The sequence below is a fragment of the Talaromyces stipitatus genome, genomic scaffold (genome assembly GCF_000003125.1).
Source record: "Talaromyces stipitatus ATCC 10500 scf_1105507295527 genomic scaffold, whole genome shotgun sequence".
Classification (NCBI taxonomy): Eukaryota; Fungi; Ascomycota; class Eurotiomycetes; order Eurotiales; family Trichocomaceae; genus Talaromyces; species Talaromyces stipitatus.
In genome coordinates, this window is record NW_002990114.1 from 623,057 (window position 1) to 638,849 (window position 15,793).

General features: G+C 46.5%; 5 protein-coding genes across 5 annotated transcripts in view, besides 3 other annotated features; 3 read left to right on the top strand and 2 right to left on the bottom strand.

Annotated features, from left to right (window-relative positions):
• Window positions 1–917: 917 nt before the first annotated feature.
• Window positions 918–3,336, bottom strand: TSTA_082790 (small oligopeptide transporter, OPT family; the record flags this gene model as incomplete). The annotated part of the gene is made up of 4 exons (XM_002477964.1): window positions 918–1,128; window positions 1,188–1,672; window positions 1,725–3,052; window positions 3,118–3,336. The coding sequence occupies 4 exons, from the start codon at window positions 3,334–3,336 to the stop codon at window positions 935–937; spliced, it is 2,226 nt and encodes a 741-aa protein (XP_002478009.1). The 3' UTR covers window positions 918–934.
• Window positions 3,337–5,287: 1,951 nt separating this feature from the next.
• Window positions 5,288–5,310: a microsatellite.
• Window positions 5,311–6,169: 859 nt separating this feature from the next.
• On the top strand, window positions 6,170–7,385 carry TSTA_082800 (FAD dependent oxidoreductase superfamily; the record flags this gene model as incomplete). Its single annotated transcript, XM_002477965.1, has 3 exons — window positions 6,170–6,580; window positions 6,644–7,041; window positions 7,094–7,385. 3 exons carry the CDS (start codon window positions 6,170–6,172, stop codon window positions 7,383–7,385), a joined length of 1,101 nt encoding a protein of 366 aa, XP_002478010.1.
• Window positions 7,386–10,060: 2,675 nt separating this feature from the next.
• TSTA_082810 (C6 transcription factor, putative) lies at window positions 10,061–12,281 on the top strand (the record flags this gene model as incomplete). Its single annotated transcript, XM_002477966.1, has 2 exons — window positions 10,061–11,528; window positions 11,584–12,281. The coding sequence occupies 2 exons, from the start codon at window positions 10,061–10,063 to the stop codon at window positions 12,279–12,281; spliced, it is 2,166 nt and encodes a 721-aa protein (XP_002478011.1).
• Window positions 12,282–13,030: 749 nt separating this feature from the next.
• On the top strand, window positions 13,031–14,562 carry TSTA_082820 (D-isomer specific 2-hydroxyacid dehydrogenase family protein; the record flags this gene model as incomplete). The annotated part of the gene is made up of 2 exons (XM_002477967.1): window positions 13,031–14,080; window positions 14,338–14,562. 2 exons carry the CDS (start codon window positions 13,031–13,033, stop codon window positions 14,560–14,562), a joined length of 1,275 nt encoding a protein of 424 aa, XP_002478012.1.
• A 256-nt stretch (window positions 14,563–14,818) lies between these two features.
• Window positions 14,819–14,947: a mobile genetic element.
• A 459-nt stretch (window positions 14,948–15,406) lies between these two features.
• Window positions 15,407–15,793, bottom strand: part of TSTA_082830 (uncharacterized protein) — a gene marked incomplete at both ends in the record, with an annotated part of 6,067 nt that continues 5,680 nt past the window's right edge. Inside the window, one exon of the mRNA XM_002477968.1 lies at window positions 15,407–15,782. Within this exon, the coding sequence (XP_002478013.1) occupies window positions 15,407–15,782 (376 nt within the window). The remainder of the gene's footprint in view (window positions 15,783–15,793) is intronic.
• Window positions 15,428–15,793: a mobile genetic element.

Here is a 15,793-nt window from a genome sequence, read left to right on the forward strand (position 1 = left end):
ACAATATCTCTTGATAGATGAGTAACCAAGAGTTTGTACGACCTAGTCTCCATCTTCATTTGTACGAGCCCTCCAGTAATGAGAGGTATGAGTCTTTCAATCAAAAACATGTTTTCCGATGAAATAGACCATCTTCTGCTTAGAAATAAGAGAGCCATCTGGCAAGTCCTCCTTTCTGTAGCATTCAAACCACTCCTGCTGTGGTTTTCATACGATTTACTAGTATTAACTGGGCGGTTGTGCTGGATTTAATTAGCAAGTCTCTAATTATATAATATGACCCTTAAATAACCACGCTGGGTTCTTTTGGGGGTGGGTTGTAACTCGGCATGTAACTAGGGGGTGGACAACTCTCATTGTGACTGCGATGGGCGAATGGCAGGGCCGTCTACTGTATGGTACAGGTTGTATATAGTTATAACTGTGATGGAATGTCAACAAGGAACGGATGACACATCATCGTAAGACAAAGCATGTTGTTAGTTTCGGGTAAAGTATGTCTCTGAAGGGAAAGTTCAATGGTGTCGGTTGATCCAGTTGAAAGGTGCCAACTTTTTAAAAGCGAGGTCGCCATGGGGGTCAAGTAGCTCATTGACTCAGTGAACCAGAGTGCTCACCTTCAGCCCACTGAGCATGTTTCCTAGCATATGCGAAGCTCACTGATCTGGTCAACGCGCTCTGGGCGCGCTCAGTTCTACTCTGAGTAAAAGCGGCGAGGGGGTGAGCACTAAAACGGAAGGGGAAAGTCGAGAAGCGCCAAAGGAAATCCGGTACGTAAGTACCACATTATCAATGAATATTCTATAAAAGATAGCAAACGGCTCATAACGAGAGGGAATATTGGAAGAAATGGCCTGAAGAACGCTCCAAAAGTGTGGGTAATACGAAAAGAATACATCAACAAATCACCCATCATATTTCAACATGCAAAACATTAATGCCATGTTGACGGCCCAAAAGTTTCACCATGAGCCAACTTTTTCCATGGCGTACCGAGTCCATCGGCCGTTTTTGCATATACAGCGTTTCCCCACCAGTCCAACTTTCCGCCGGGGAGGATGATGCAGAGAAATATAATGACTGTTGAGACAGCGACGCCGCAGTCGAGTGCTGATGCGAGGATATAATCTATACATCATCTTGTTAGTCTCATGAATTGGTGTTAGAGGAGGTTCAGAGGGACTCACTATATTTAGACCACCAAGCCCCCTTACGACGTTTAACAAAGCCATTGAAAATAGCATTAAATGCAAACCACGACGAAAAATTAATACCAGTCGCAGGCGGCACAAGACTCATACCGCCAAACACTACAGGCCAAGCAATGTAGTTGAAAAATTTCCATTTCCGGCCTAAGGTCCACGTCAAAATGACAGCTAGGGGGCCGACGAGGAAGAACCAGAGCAAATTGCCATATATCTGATGAGGGGAGTAGCTACGGCCAGGTCCTAGAGCGCCCCAGATGAGTGAGGAAGAGTATGTAACGGTTCCATGAGGACAGGTGTATCCGCCGGATTGTTTGGGGGTGCAGACATTTTCAACGCCCTCGAGGACACCGATTGTGAGGCCGGATTGGACTAGAGCTCCGACTAAAGTGGCGATTCCTTGGGCGAAGAAGACTGTTCGAGGAGGAATGTGGAAGTAATGGCCGAGTTTTTGATCAGCAATGAACCTGCAGCTTTTAGTACAAGGCAAAACGTCAATGTGGGATTGGAAGGACCTACTCTAACCCCTGCGCAACGCCGGCATAGCCAAGAAATTTGAAAGACATGTTGGCGATAGGTGAGCCCAAGAAAGCATAACCACCAATAAACTCTGTAATGAGGTTGATTTCATTGGTGCTTATGTTGGTCAAGGCTTTGATAATCCCGATGGGTAAGAAATAGACAAGAGGCAACAAGAAACCCAAAAGAACAGCCCAAACAGGAAGACCAGTGTGCCAGACTTCGTTAACAATAATACTCAACACCCACATTAGCAGAGTAATAGAAGCGAACCACCACCAAGGCACCTGTCGATATGTCTCGTTGATACGAGCATGGATATCCTTCTTGCCTTTGCCTTTCCAAATACCCCATATTTCCTTGCCGTGGTAGAGGGCAATATGAACAAATATTCCAGTCAGGTTGGCAAAGGCGATACCATAAGTGAGGGCATAACCTGCAGGAAGGAACATGGGCGAATAATTTTCGTATTTCTCGACATTGACAGTGGCGTCGTGATTCATGATTCTGGATGTGTTGTATGGTTTTCCGGTGTTGTCGAATGTATTGGAGCTCATCATGGGCAGATAAGCAGAATACCAAGTGTTGGTGTAGTAGATGATGGGACAAATCAACCAGTAGAAAAACACGAAACCAAAGATAACGTTGACCCCAGCCCAGAAAGGGGTCAATAGGGGATTGGCATTTGCATAAACAACCTGAGCCCAGTCAAATGTCAAAACAGACATTCCCAACCCGCTCACCTGCCCAAAGAGCTGGTTGACCACGACATTATGGGGCACAATCCAACAGATAAAGCTGAAATAACTCAAAGCTTTGAACAAAAATCCAGGCAGGAAATACCAAGCAAACCCAATGCTAAACACGATAAGGAAGAATTTCCGGCGAGATATAGTCCAGCCATCCGCGAGAGCGTTTGTGCGGGAATGAAGCGCTACCAAGAGCGCAGAGTTGGATAGCACACTGGGCCAGATCATGGCAGCAGGTTGAACGAGCCATCGTTGAAACAAACCCGCAAGACCAAAACCAAAAAGTTGAGTTGCAATTGTGAATAAGATACCGAATCCGGGGTTGTTTCCGAGATTGTAGAATTTGACCATTGCTTCGATGACCTGAGTGGCTGATGCAGATCCGAATGAGACATTGGCCATGATGGTGATGAGGGCATGCTCTTTGACATTGAAGTGACGATCGGGATTTAGAATACCGATGGGCATCACACGAGCCCAGGCGACACCGACAGGATATGCGAGCAATTGACCGACAAATGCGGAGATGGTGACACTAGGTTGGCGCAGACTGAACAATTGATTCAAAACACTTCCAATCTTTTGATCTATTAGCTTTAATGCAACTTGTCTTCTCGGATTTCAGCGAAATAAATAATACTTACGATTGTGAACAAAAGACCAATGACCCACATGCGCACTGTATTAGTAGGCGTAGCTGGATCATCTTTGGTGGGCACAACAGCGCGCACTTCTGGGTAAGGAGAATTGTCTGCATCATAATCGAGGACTTTGCGAGCCTCATCATCATCAATGATCGCCTCGTCGCTGCTGCTGCTGCTCTCGTAGTACTTATCTGTGGGCAAGTTCGCAGCATGACTCATGTATTTCTAGATGCACAGACAAAGAAATTATGTCAATCAAAGGCTTTGTTCTTGTATTTTCCGCAGCAAGCTCATAGAGCAATTCGCCCAAGTCACTCTGCAACACCAAGAACGTAAACGACATGTACATACCTCATTTGCAAGTCCCAGGATTTCTTTTTCTTGTCCTTGGGACGTCACAATCGGCTGCTGAGCGATCTTCTCCTCCATTGTTGGCCAGTTGGTTCAGATGCTGTCAGACATCAGAATAGCTTCGTTCCACCTCTACCTCCTGTTTCCAGTGTATATATAAAGTTATATATATGTACGAAAAGGAATAGAATACGAAAAAAGGAGGGTTACAGTCAACTCATTCGGAAAGCAGGGGGTTGGAGAAACAAATTGGCAAAAAGGAACACCACCAGGCGCATTTATAACGCGGCACAGCTCTAGGTATCGCGCGAGTGCGTAGATTAATAGTAGCGGCTGGTATAAAACGGTGAACCTGCAAAAAACAACACTTTCAATGGTTGCTTGTCTAGATTTTGTATGAATTAACGAACTACAAATTATGGATAGATTATTGATAACAGCCAAGTCTCTTCCGTTCTAGCCTGCTCGAGTCGAAGGTGCATTGTGGCGTATCGAACTCGTTCAGAAAGGAGACGGTATGATACGGTAATCAGATGAATGTACCAGTAATAACCAAGATGGTACAGGATCCGGCCCACAAGGTCTTCAGAAGGAAGTATGTATTGTGGGTCTTAATGCATCTTATTGTCGTAATTGGATGAAGACAAATCTCGAACCTGAAGGATTCGTTCTAAACCAGACTAAATGCGGACGTTACGATTCGCCACCCAATGGCCGTTGTCAATATAGACTACATTTGCTCCACTCGGATTACAGCGGGCTAAAAGCGGGTCCTTATGCAGATGCAATGCTCCACTGGTGGATACCAAACTAACTCCTGACTAGGCCGAATATGTATTAGTTTATAACAGTCGTTAAGCTGGAATCACATGATCTCCCTAGAGTTTATGCATGGTATCGATGCCTCAGGCCAAATCGCCATTCATGAAACGGGCTAGAATTTTCATTTCGACTTGAAACAATCACTGTGAAACCATAGTCCGTACGGGCTGCAGACTTGAGTAATGAGATCCTTCGAGTTACATATCGATTGATTGAACAGCACAAGATCGACTCCGTACATATGTAGAGAACGGAGCACACCCATGTAACAATAAACGTTGACAACTCAGCATCTCATCTCATGCCCGCAATTCCTTGCCTAACCTTGGAAGGAAGCCCGTGTCCCGGCACAATCGGATTTATTCATCCAACGGCATACGCAGACATAAATGACATGCATGATGTGCATTGGCGGCGATACCCATGTCTGGATTATTTTGTTGTCTATCGCCCGTGCCTCTTTCCTGCTTTCAAGGCCTAGCACCAACTCTTTAGAGACTTTGCTCCGGGCGTTAACCACGCAGGGCCATGCGGCATTATGCACGTCTTTACTCGAGATATTCAGAAGTTACCATGTATGGGTGTTGCCAGCGGCTGTCGCCGCATCTGTTGTAAATGATCTTCGGGGTCAATGGATACCTCGGTTTTAGGCTTGGATAGATAAGCTTGTTCTTGAGAATCTTGACTCTACGTATCTTATCAGAATGTCCAAATATTTGGGTTAGGGCCTCGGTTCGATGTCCGAGTGCTATCACATCAATGATCATGAATTCCTACACACCACTTCAAAGCATATAAGTTATCTACTGCATGGTTGCGGACAGGGTGGGAGCAGGATTCACTTCGTGGAGGATTTTCTGGGCATGAATTGAAACATATGCAGCAAGATGTTCAATGCAAGTACGTAGCACTTCGTATTCACTATTCAGCCCAGAACTTACTGCTCAGACCCAAACCCCACGGGCAGCCGGTCCGTTCCCATTGTTGGTCATCATCTAAAAAAAAAAAAAGAAAAAAAAATTGAGAAGGCCGTGCCGATTCGTGTCCCTTCGGGATCAAGTTTTCATTGTTAGATATTACCGAATATGGTAAAAAAATATATTTGATCTAAGAATTCGAAACGAATGAAACACCACTGGAAGCTGCCTGTGCACATCAGGCGGCAAAACCCGCGGTCTTTTCTCATTCTATCTTACGATTTGGATGGATCTTTCGGCATTCCGATCGACCAATCCGAAAATTTTAATTGGCGTCGAAGATGAAGATTGAGAAAAGTTAAGTTTAACGTTTACTATCATATCGGGAAAGGATAACTACCAAGATAACAACCAACCCTAACCTTTTCCATTTGACCTGACTCAGGGGCAGCAGGCACATATTACTGTACATAGCAATAAGCACATAGAGTCACAATATAGACAACGAATAACCTGGTATGATTATGAAGCGCGGGGTCAAAGAACAACAAGACCGAGGGAAGTGGGCTGCTGAATGGAGTTTGCTGGATTTTTCGGTAACGCTTCGCGGAGCGGCGGGTAGAGCCGACGCAGCATAGGGACTGGGCTTTTGGGTAGTATATAGGGCCGCATTGTGGCAAGTTGAGGGATCTGTGGGAGGATTGATATGGATTATTCGACCTGTGTTCATATATAAAACCTATTTGCAGCTATATACTCGTTCTTGGAGGCATATATAGAAGCCGTTTCGGTACGGTAGCTGGGTGGCCAATTTATATCTAGGTAGCCCTCGAAGAAAGATTTTTATATTGAAAGGGACGGCAGAGGTACTTTGCCAGGGGCAATTATTAGGATTTCACTACGAGAAGACGACATTCGGAATACGTTCCCGGTCGATTTGCAACGGTTAAAGGTCATCACACATGGCTGTTAAGCCTGTCATGCCAACTGAGGGCACAGCTACAACTCTCAATGAGAGCAGCGAAACAACGCCTTTCGCTCAACGACCCATTATAATCCTTGGAGCAGGTATCATCGGCTGTGCTGCAGCTTACCAATTACTCCAGAATGGCTTTCAGGTTACCCTGGTAGGCGAGTATCTACCGGGGGACAAGAGTATATTATATGCTTCGGCTTGGGCGGGAGCTGCATGGCACGCTGCGGCCGGTCTGGACGGAGATCAGAAGTATATTCAGGCTGTTACACATCGATATCTATTGAAGATGGCTCTGGATGACCCGTCATCGGGAGTTTGTATGGTTAAGGGGAAGGAGTATGTTGAGCAGGCGCCGGGGAAAAATTCATCAGCATGGGGGAAGACGGTGTTGAATAATGTATGCCATCCCTCTATTACTTCATTCTTCATGAAGTTAAGAGTCAACTAACGGAGTATACAGTTCCACACACTCAAACCAGGCGAATACCCCTCAAATTTCGCCACCGCCTGGGAATACGACTGCCTCGTAGTCGACCCAACCCTACACATGCCCTGGATCGGCGCCAAAGTCGAGGCTCTAGGTGGTCGATTCGTGCGTCAAAGAGTCTCTTCCCTAGGGGACCTGTATAACATGTACCCTGAATCAAGCATCTTCATTAATGCTAGTGGTTGGGGTAGTAGGGATTTAACTGATGTTCTGGACCCGAAATGCTTCCCGGACAGAGGACAGAATGTGCTTTTGAAAAGTACAAAGTCTGACACGATGTATTTCCGGAACGGAAAGGAGTATACGTATATCATTCCGAGGCCGTTGTCGGGACATCTTATTTTGGGTGGTCATAATTCAAGGGATAATCTGTACGTCTCGCTCAAGCACTAAGAAGACAATGGGATTAACAAGATAAAACAGGAGCGGAGAACCAGACCTAGACGTCGCTCGAGACGAAATTCGACGCGCCCATATCCTCGCCCCTGACCTTGTGCCCGCCGAACCCGCTGAGACAGACGTCAGCTATATAATTGGTATTCGACCCGCAAGAGACGGCGGATTCCGACTCGATTCACAAAATATTGGAAACAGGATTGTGCTGTCGGCCTATGGGTTTGCCGGGGGCGGTTATGCGTTCAGTTATGGCATTGGAGATGCCTTGGTTAAGATGGTGCAGCAGGCGGAATTCGATAATGTGATATTGCCGGAATAAGGATCGACCTCTACAACTGTCAGTCATGGCGTGTGACAAAGATTGAAAGATTCGGGAGGGTCATTCGAAAGCATATTTACCTCTTGTGTTTAAGTTGACTTCCGCAGATTATGTACTAACATCTCATAGACGTACGTGTTTTTGGCTTAGAGGTACTCATAGGCGGTCTAAATTTAGCAATGATGATCATGGCACATCAAATTATGTCTTCAGATTTAATACTGATCTTATTAATGGAGGACAACGTCGCGCGGAGTATGTGTACTTCATCAAAAAGAGTGATGTTGGTATAACTAGGTATTGAACCACGCATTGAGTGCTGCAAAGTCGGCTGGGTTTTTTTCAAAGAGTTCGTGGTTAGTTAAATTTTTATGTTTAGGGCCGGAAATGCAATCTTTTGCTCTCATGACGTTGACATATGTCAGTAGAAGTGCTTCTTCGCGAATCGTCTAGGCTTGAAAGAAGCCCTGAGATTCGGCACAAGACACGCTACCATCCCACGGCTCGGGATCGATTTCCCGGTAGGCAACGGTGAAATTCATGTCTCTGTCTTGCTCTCTGTTGTATCAACGTTGGGATTATCTGAGCTGCTGAATGGATAATTTTGCTGAGACAGGATTGACACATGATTGTAAGTTCACATCAAGTAAGCGTCATGCCAAGCCCAGAGTCTGCGTATATTTCAAACGGACTACGAATCATCCCAACACCCTAGAGGCGAGTCATCATTATGACCTTCGCAGGCCGTCATGCTTTTTTGCACTGTATTAGTGACAGGGCTGTGTGTTCCTACCGCATGACACAATAGAGCAGAAATTCCTCGATAATTGCTTTATTCAAATTTCAACCTCGATGTGTTTTCCCTTTGTCGCTGTCTGTGTGGTTTTGAATATATTAGGTTTTCTCATAGGTTCTTTAGCACTGCTATCCCCCATTTTTTCCATTGGGATGTATCTGAAATGTGGTTGTGAAGTCGGCTTAGTGGACGAAAGCGTGGAGGTCGGTGGTGGTGTTGCGTTACGTTGCGCTTGGGCTCGGTCAATTTGATCCTGAATAAGTTTTTCTTCCCTCCTCTGCTCAGCGGCGTCGGCATTACTTTTGCTTTGTATTCGCTGCTCGAAGAAGAGCCTCCGGCGAACGGTCAATTCATGCAATATGCAACCCGTCATCTTTTTCTTCAACGCGACAGGGTCCTTCTTTTCCAAGCTATTTCACAAATTCCGTCAATGGGTCCCATCGTGTACAGTTCATATGCACGTGTTGTTTATCGGCAATGTACGTCTGGTAGAAGCGATTCGCATGTACGTTCTTCTCCCGGTGACTCGTCCGTAACAGGGTAAGAAAGGCCGTCTGAAATTGTCGCGAATAATCAATGACAGTCTCCTTTACGTCAGTGATGCTCCCCATTCGACGCACATGGGCCTCGGAAAGCGTGTGTTGTTTAAAGGCATTCTGATCTCGGCAATGTTTTTTGGCAGGGGGTACAGTTCCAGCCCAAGCACCCTAGGCCGGCCATCTTCATCCTCCTATCGACATGTCTCGTGGATTCCGCATCGTGTGGCATGTTGCAGGTATTTCTGTTTTTGAATTCGCTGATGTAAAGGGTAAGGTGTCGTCAAATGCTTGATTCAAAGTGGCCAACATCAACACGTGATTCCTGGAAGTATGTGCCCTAACCCTGCTACAATCGACTTCTCGGTTAGTTCGGCCCCTTCCGGAACATCCCCCTAACCCTGAAAGAGATAATGCTGTGTAACAAAGTCCACGAGGTAGCCTGTCATTAAAAATACATACCACGGCCCACATGTACTAGTATTTTTATTTTACGTACTAAGTAGAAACAATAATAATAGCTATGATGGTTAGCACCCACGGGTGACGGCGGCATGTTGGACTACCATGCAGCTAGAATATGCGCAGTGCTCTGGAATTGGTTACTGTCCATCCTTCCAGCGAAGATCCTTGTCAAATGGACAACGATGGCTTGCTAGCGATGGCTTGCTAGCGAACTTTAAATACTACGGAAGTACGCACTCAAATACTCAGTTAATATATTTGACCCCGTAGTATGGATGATACGGTGTATGTAACAATGTGGTGCGTGTGTATACGCGCAATACGATATGGTATGTTCAGCGATAATACGGTAATTTGCGGCCAGTACTCCGTACATAAGTGGGTATCTGCAGCCAATTAGAGCGCAGTCCAGCACATCGCAGATCCCTCAGTAGTCTCGGTCAGCCTCATGGGAGGTGCGCCACCATGAACCACTTTCAGAACGAGAGACCATTCTTCGCTTCACACCCGTTGAGTGTTCCAACGGTTGCTTCTGGCAGTTACCAACGTGGCCAAGCACCCTTTTCTCTGGCTTGTGTTTCACAGCTCCTTCGAATCTCGCCGGACACCGATTTACGGTCGTGATACAGCATATTTTCAAGGCCAACGCGACTCGCCAGTAAACTCATTCGTCTATCGGCAAGACGTCTTCCCCGTTCCCCACAGATCTCCGGACAAGCCTAGTGTGTCGAAGAGCTCGACATAATGACTTGGGCCAGATCGTAATCTCGTCGGATCGTGATTTTGGACAGCCCGCGTGATCGAGTTCCATATGCGCGGAGGCACGGCATTGGTGGCAGATTGAGGGCGCGGCGATTAACGAATATACAAAATACATCATGACAAATACAGCCGCCGCTGGTAGACGCACCTCGGACAAGGGGGCTAACTTTCGTGGTCAGTTGGGTCGGTTTCGTCTGAATCCCACAGTATCCTCTTCCCAGATACCGACGTCGTCGCCGTCGTCGCAATCGCAACCGCAATTGAGTAATGGCCTCCATACCCCCGTCGTGTCTCAGCGACCAGAACCGAGTGCAAGTTCAGTATCGTCCACGAGTACTGCTACCATAAGACGACGGGCGTCGAGATCGGATAGTCCAGATGCCGCGGGAAACGATCGGGATGGTCCCGTTAATAAAAGTAAACGAGTCTCGACGGCGTGCGAGTTTTGTCGGAAAAGGAAGAAGAAATGTGATTTTCGATATCCGAATTGTTCGGCTTGCACCCGCGCCGGTGTGGTGTGCACCGTACTTACTCTTGGACAATCCGTTGCGCACCAACCGGTGCCTAGAGATCAGATAGAGAATCTCGAGAAACGAGTGGAATGGCTGGAGGAGTTACTGCGGACACAGGCAAACATAGACGTGACTGGAAAGTCAACAGGGTCTGTGGTTGAATATCCCCAGGCTGATTCACCTGCTGCAGAGCAATGGTTTAATGTTCCAGTCATGCTTGCACAACCACGAGCCGGAATCGGCTTGACTGCGGCTGTGGACGACACGTCTGACAGCGCCAACAGCACAAATAGCCCAACGACGTTGTCCTCGATGGATGGTGGACAACTGCCGAATATTTCAGAGATATTTCGCGATAAGTTAGAAAATAGACGAAGTATTGTTCCCCGACCGGCGTCCTCGTCGGTAATCCCACCCGTGCGTCGGCTTTCGTCATGGGACGAAGCGGAGCAATTGGTGAATAGATATTTCGAAGGAGTAGGGATGCAATACCCATTTCTGCACAAAACTGAATTCATGCGGGGCATGAGAGCGATCTATCAAAACAAGTCTGTTCCACCTGATGTACAGAATTCATACCACATCACTATGGCAGTGGCTCTTTTAACTACTACCAACGACATCCAACAGGCCGCTGCGTTTTACGGCATTGCCAGGGAAACATTGACCCCCACACTGCAAAATGAGGATCGGGTATCATTGCAAGCACTTCTAAGTCTGGCATTGTATTCCCTCTCATCTCCCGCGGGGCCTAGTATCTGGCAAGTGCTGGGTACGGCAATGAGACTCGCCACCAGCCTAGGCTTGCATAAGGCGCGGCCAGCATCGACGTCGACCAAAGACATGGTTGAGCATGAAATGGACAAACGTGCCTTCTGGAGTCTCTATAACCTCGATCGACTGATCTCTGTCACACTTAGTCGGCCGTTAGGGCTATCAGACGATGATATTACAATAAACACACCTGTGGAGTATGATGAAAACTGGGTTGAAGCACCTAGAAACTGCCAGATGTCGATATCCGTCCAGGTGGTCAAGTTGCGCCGAATCTATTCGAGGATATATCGATGCTGTCAGTCTTTTCTCTGACATACTATTTGAAACTAGGTCGCTAACTAATATAACAGTTTACAACCCACATACCAAACCCACTGGGGATGTGGCCCCTCTCTTACAGGGATTTCGACAAGAACTCGACGAATGGCGCACTTCTGCACCCGTGATCCAGACCTGCCTGCATTACTCAACGGCCTATTACGACTTTCTTTACTACACCACTTTGCTACTCCTCTATCGCCCGTCCGTTTTGATGCCGCACCCGGACAGTAATTCTATTATGGGATGCGGCGAGGCTAGTATCCGCATTATTCAGTCGTACTGGGACAACTATTCCGCTAATAAGATCAAATGGCTTTGGATTACGCTGTGCCACGTTTACTCTGCCGGTGTCACGATGCTATGGTGCCTAGAGCAAGATATCCGAGCCGTTCGACGGGGTATGTCACCGATATGGGCCAATCCACAGGTTTACTCATCTCTTGAGTTCGTTCACACTCTCCTCGACGAATTCTGCGCAAAACGCAAAGGCGCAGACCGATTAAGCATTCAATTCAAGACTCAAAGCCAACAAGTCACGCGACGCATGTTGCAAGCTACAGCAGACCAGCAGCAGCAACAGCAGCAGGCTCTCGAATCTGTTGTGCAGCAGCAATTGCAACAACCTATCTTTATGCCGACTACCGTTGATCCGGGGATGATCGTTCATCCAATGTTTTATAGCTATCAATGGGCTGGACAGGAAATTGCGTCTTTCTATGGCTTATAGTCTGTTCTGTTCTTCTTATTCTTGCCATTTTATATTAATAGATAGGAGGGATGAATAGGTTTGCAGTTGGTTTTTTTTTTTGTTTATATCACGATGTCCAAGCATATCGGCGAATCAGCGTTTTCAGCTTTTGAGATACCAACATTTATGTGGACTGGCGAGAGAGGATCATGAATCAAATGTCTCGTGCTTCTTTGTTCATATTGTATATAGTACATACGTACATATCCTGGAGATAATGAACATATGCAATATATCATAGTGGTGAAGATAGCAGGCGTAATGGATGATTCGCAAAGGTATGAGATTATCCATTGACAAGACTAGGACATCACATCGACCCACGATCGAGATGTTTACCTCCACTACGAAAGGCAATCGTTGGATTCGATTTCTCATTGCGTTATTTTATTCCCACATTCCATCAAATATGGTGGATTTGTCATCTCTAAAGTACTCTGGCAAGGTCCACCCGCGCGTTTCCCCGCAATGAGGTCTTCGGGAGAGGATTGTATCTCTGCATTGAAAACTTATCTACCATTTTGGACTATATCTACCTTCTCCACATTCCGATGTCTATTCTTCATACATATGGTGAGAGCAAACCATACGCAATTCCTCATCAGTACAAAACAGTTTGATTGTCGTGTCAAACCATATGATACGTCTCTCGCGGTGCATACAACGACTCACCGATATCGGTCTTATCAACTCCAAATTTCTTTACAGCAACCACGACAAGAGGAAAAATGTCGTCTCCAATCAAAGTCGCCATCCTAGACGACTATCAAAACATCGCAACCCCCAAATTCGCACATCTGGTAGATGCCAACAAAATCTCCGTGACTCTGTTCCCGCAAACTCTCAATGTCCGGAATGACAGTGAACGAGAAGCGCAAATCAAACGGCTGCAACCGTTTGAAGTAATATCGACAATGAGAGAGCGAAGTCTGTTTAATAGTGATGTGCTCAGCTCCCTGCCGAATTTGAAATTATTGTTGACCACCGGAAAACGGAATTTCTCAATTGATCATGAATTTGCCGCAACCAAAGGGACTGTCGTCGCGGGTACGGACCGAGTAGCGCAGGATGGTGGTACTGGTGGACCTGATCCAACCACGCAGCAAACGTGGGCTATGATCTTGGGACTCTCGAAACACATTGCTCGTGACGACGCGGCGCTCAAAATGGATAAGTCATACTGGCAAGGAGACAGCCTTGCAACACACCTCCCCGGTAAGACGTTGGGGTTGCTCGGATTGGGGAGATTGGGAATTGCAACGGCAAAGATTGCGTTGTTGGCGTTTGGTATGCGCGTTGTGGCGTGGAGTTCGAGTCTGACGCAGGAAAGGGCTGATGAAACTGCCGCTGAGGTCGGGTTACCGGCTGGAAGTATACAAGTCACAGCATCAAAACTGGATTTGATGAGAATTGCGGATATTGTGTCGTTGCATTATGTGCTTTCGGAGCGGAGTCGGGGATTGATTGGAAGAGAAGAATTGGCTGCTATGAAACCCAAGGCATTGCTGATCAATACATCTCGAGGGCCGTTGGTTGATGAACAGGCATTGCTGGAGACACTCAAGGCTGGTAGGATTCGGGGTGCGGCGCTCGATGTATTTGATGTTGAGCCCTTGCCCGCGGAGAGTGAATGGAGGACGACGGAGTGGGGGAAGAATGGACGTAGTGAGGTGTTACTCTCGCCACATATGGGATACGGTGTTGAAGAGTATATTGAGGGCATGTATGATCAGGTTGTGGATAATTTGGAGAGGTATTTGGACGGGAGGGAGTTGTTGGTGAGGTATAATTGATCATATGTTCTCTAAGATTCGGAAATCGTAGGTAACTGTAGAACTAACCCTACTATTATTCTCTTCTTCCTTCCAAGGTTATTGCCGGGATGCCATTGAGTTGAATTCTACTATGGTCTACCCAGGTAACTTCGTTAGTACGGTGGAACCGACAGGGGTTTACACCGCTTTCCTATTCCATATGAAGCTACACCTACCATCTGGCTTGCCATCTACTATCTAGCTTGTTATCTACCACCTAGCTTACTACCAAGATGTCTGTTATCGAGCCTGAGCCTGAGCCTACCCCCAAGCCTGCAACTGAGCCTGAGCCTGCCGCCGAGCTTGCCGCCGAGCGTGCCATCGAGCCTACCACCGAGCCTACCACACCTCAAAAGGAATATGCTATACGCCTAACTCGTGATGATCGCATCCGAATTCAAACCCTGCGAGAAGCTGGACTTACCTATCAGCAAATGTTGGTTTAACTACGGTCCGTATCACGAAGCATAGACGGTAGTAAGGCGCGAACACGAAGCGGCCTAATGAGCCTGACAATATGAAGATATCTTGATTCCTAATATTGTGACTTGTCCCCAAGAACGAGGGGGACGGGGATAGCTAGCTAGATATACACGGCACGCACGTGCCGCGTTAGACTAACTATATCCGGTGCCAAAACGTGTAGGGTTTGATATTCACGTTCCGACAGAAAGATATCCTGAGGATGATGAATTATCTTATGATTTACTTAGGCAAGCAGTACGAGCTGCGTGGGATGCAGTACCAGATAGCTTTCTTGCTAAGCTTATTGATGGCATGCAGGCTCGCTGTCAAGCAGTAATAGATGCAGAGGGAGGGCCCATTCCATATTAGCTAGTACAATTTAGGATTAATTCAATGGCAAAATATTTGAAGTTGATAGGCTGGTATATGTGATCCGTGCACCATACTAACGAAGTTACCTGGGTAGACCATAGTATTGTTTGTTCTTGTTGGAGCTCGGTTACGCTAGGATGGATACGGAATATAGGCAAATAATAAGAACTTAGAGTTGAGAATTTCTATGTATTGATGCACCCTCTCTAATACAAAACTTGTCAGGAATGTTGACCTCTTTTATATGTGAGGTCCTGTACAAACTAGATCATGAGATGACATCCAGTCGAACCTTCTAGATATAGCCATATAGAGCTGATTGGATGTCTATATCTCGTCAGTATGTGAACCTAGTTCTCGAAATTTCTTCATGTTAGTAGTATGATGGATTCCCAATTAGGGATAGCGTATTGCGTTCCAACACACCCCCCCAGGAAGGAAAGCTTGAAGCTTTTATTCCTGCAGTAAATGTGCTATATCCACTAATCCCTGGTGTTTTCTCCAATTCACAAAGATCTGGCCCTTGAGCAACTTTGTAAGGCCATCTGCAACCATTCTCTTGGTGTCGACCCATTGAATATGAAGTCGCTTGCTCTGAATCTCTTGGCGGAGCCAGTGGTGATAGATGTCGATATGGCGTAGACTTGTGTGGAAATTGGGTTCTGGACTCGTCAGTAGGCGTATGGTTTGAGTATTGTCACATTGAATAGATAGTTCATGCTCTGGCTTGAAGCCGATTGCTTCAAAGACACGTTTCCAGATATACAATCGCTTTGCGGCTTCAGTTGCTGCTCTTAGTTCCGCTTCGGTGGTAGAGGTTGTTACATATCTTTGTTTTGT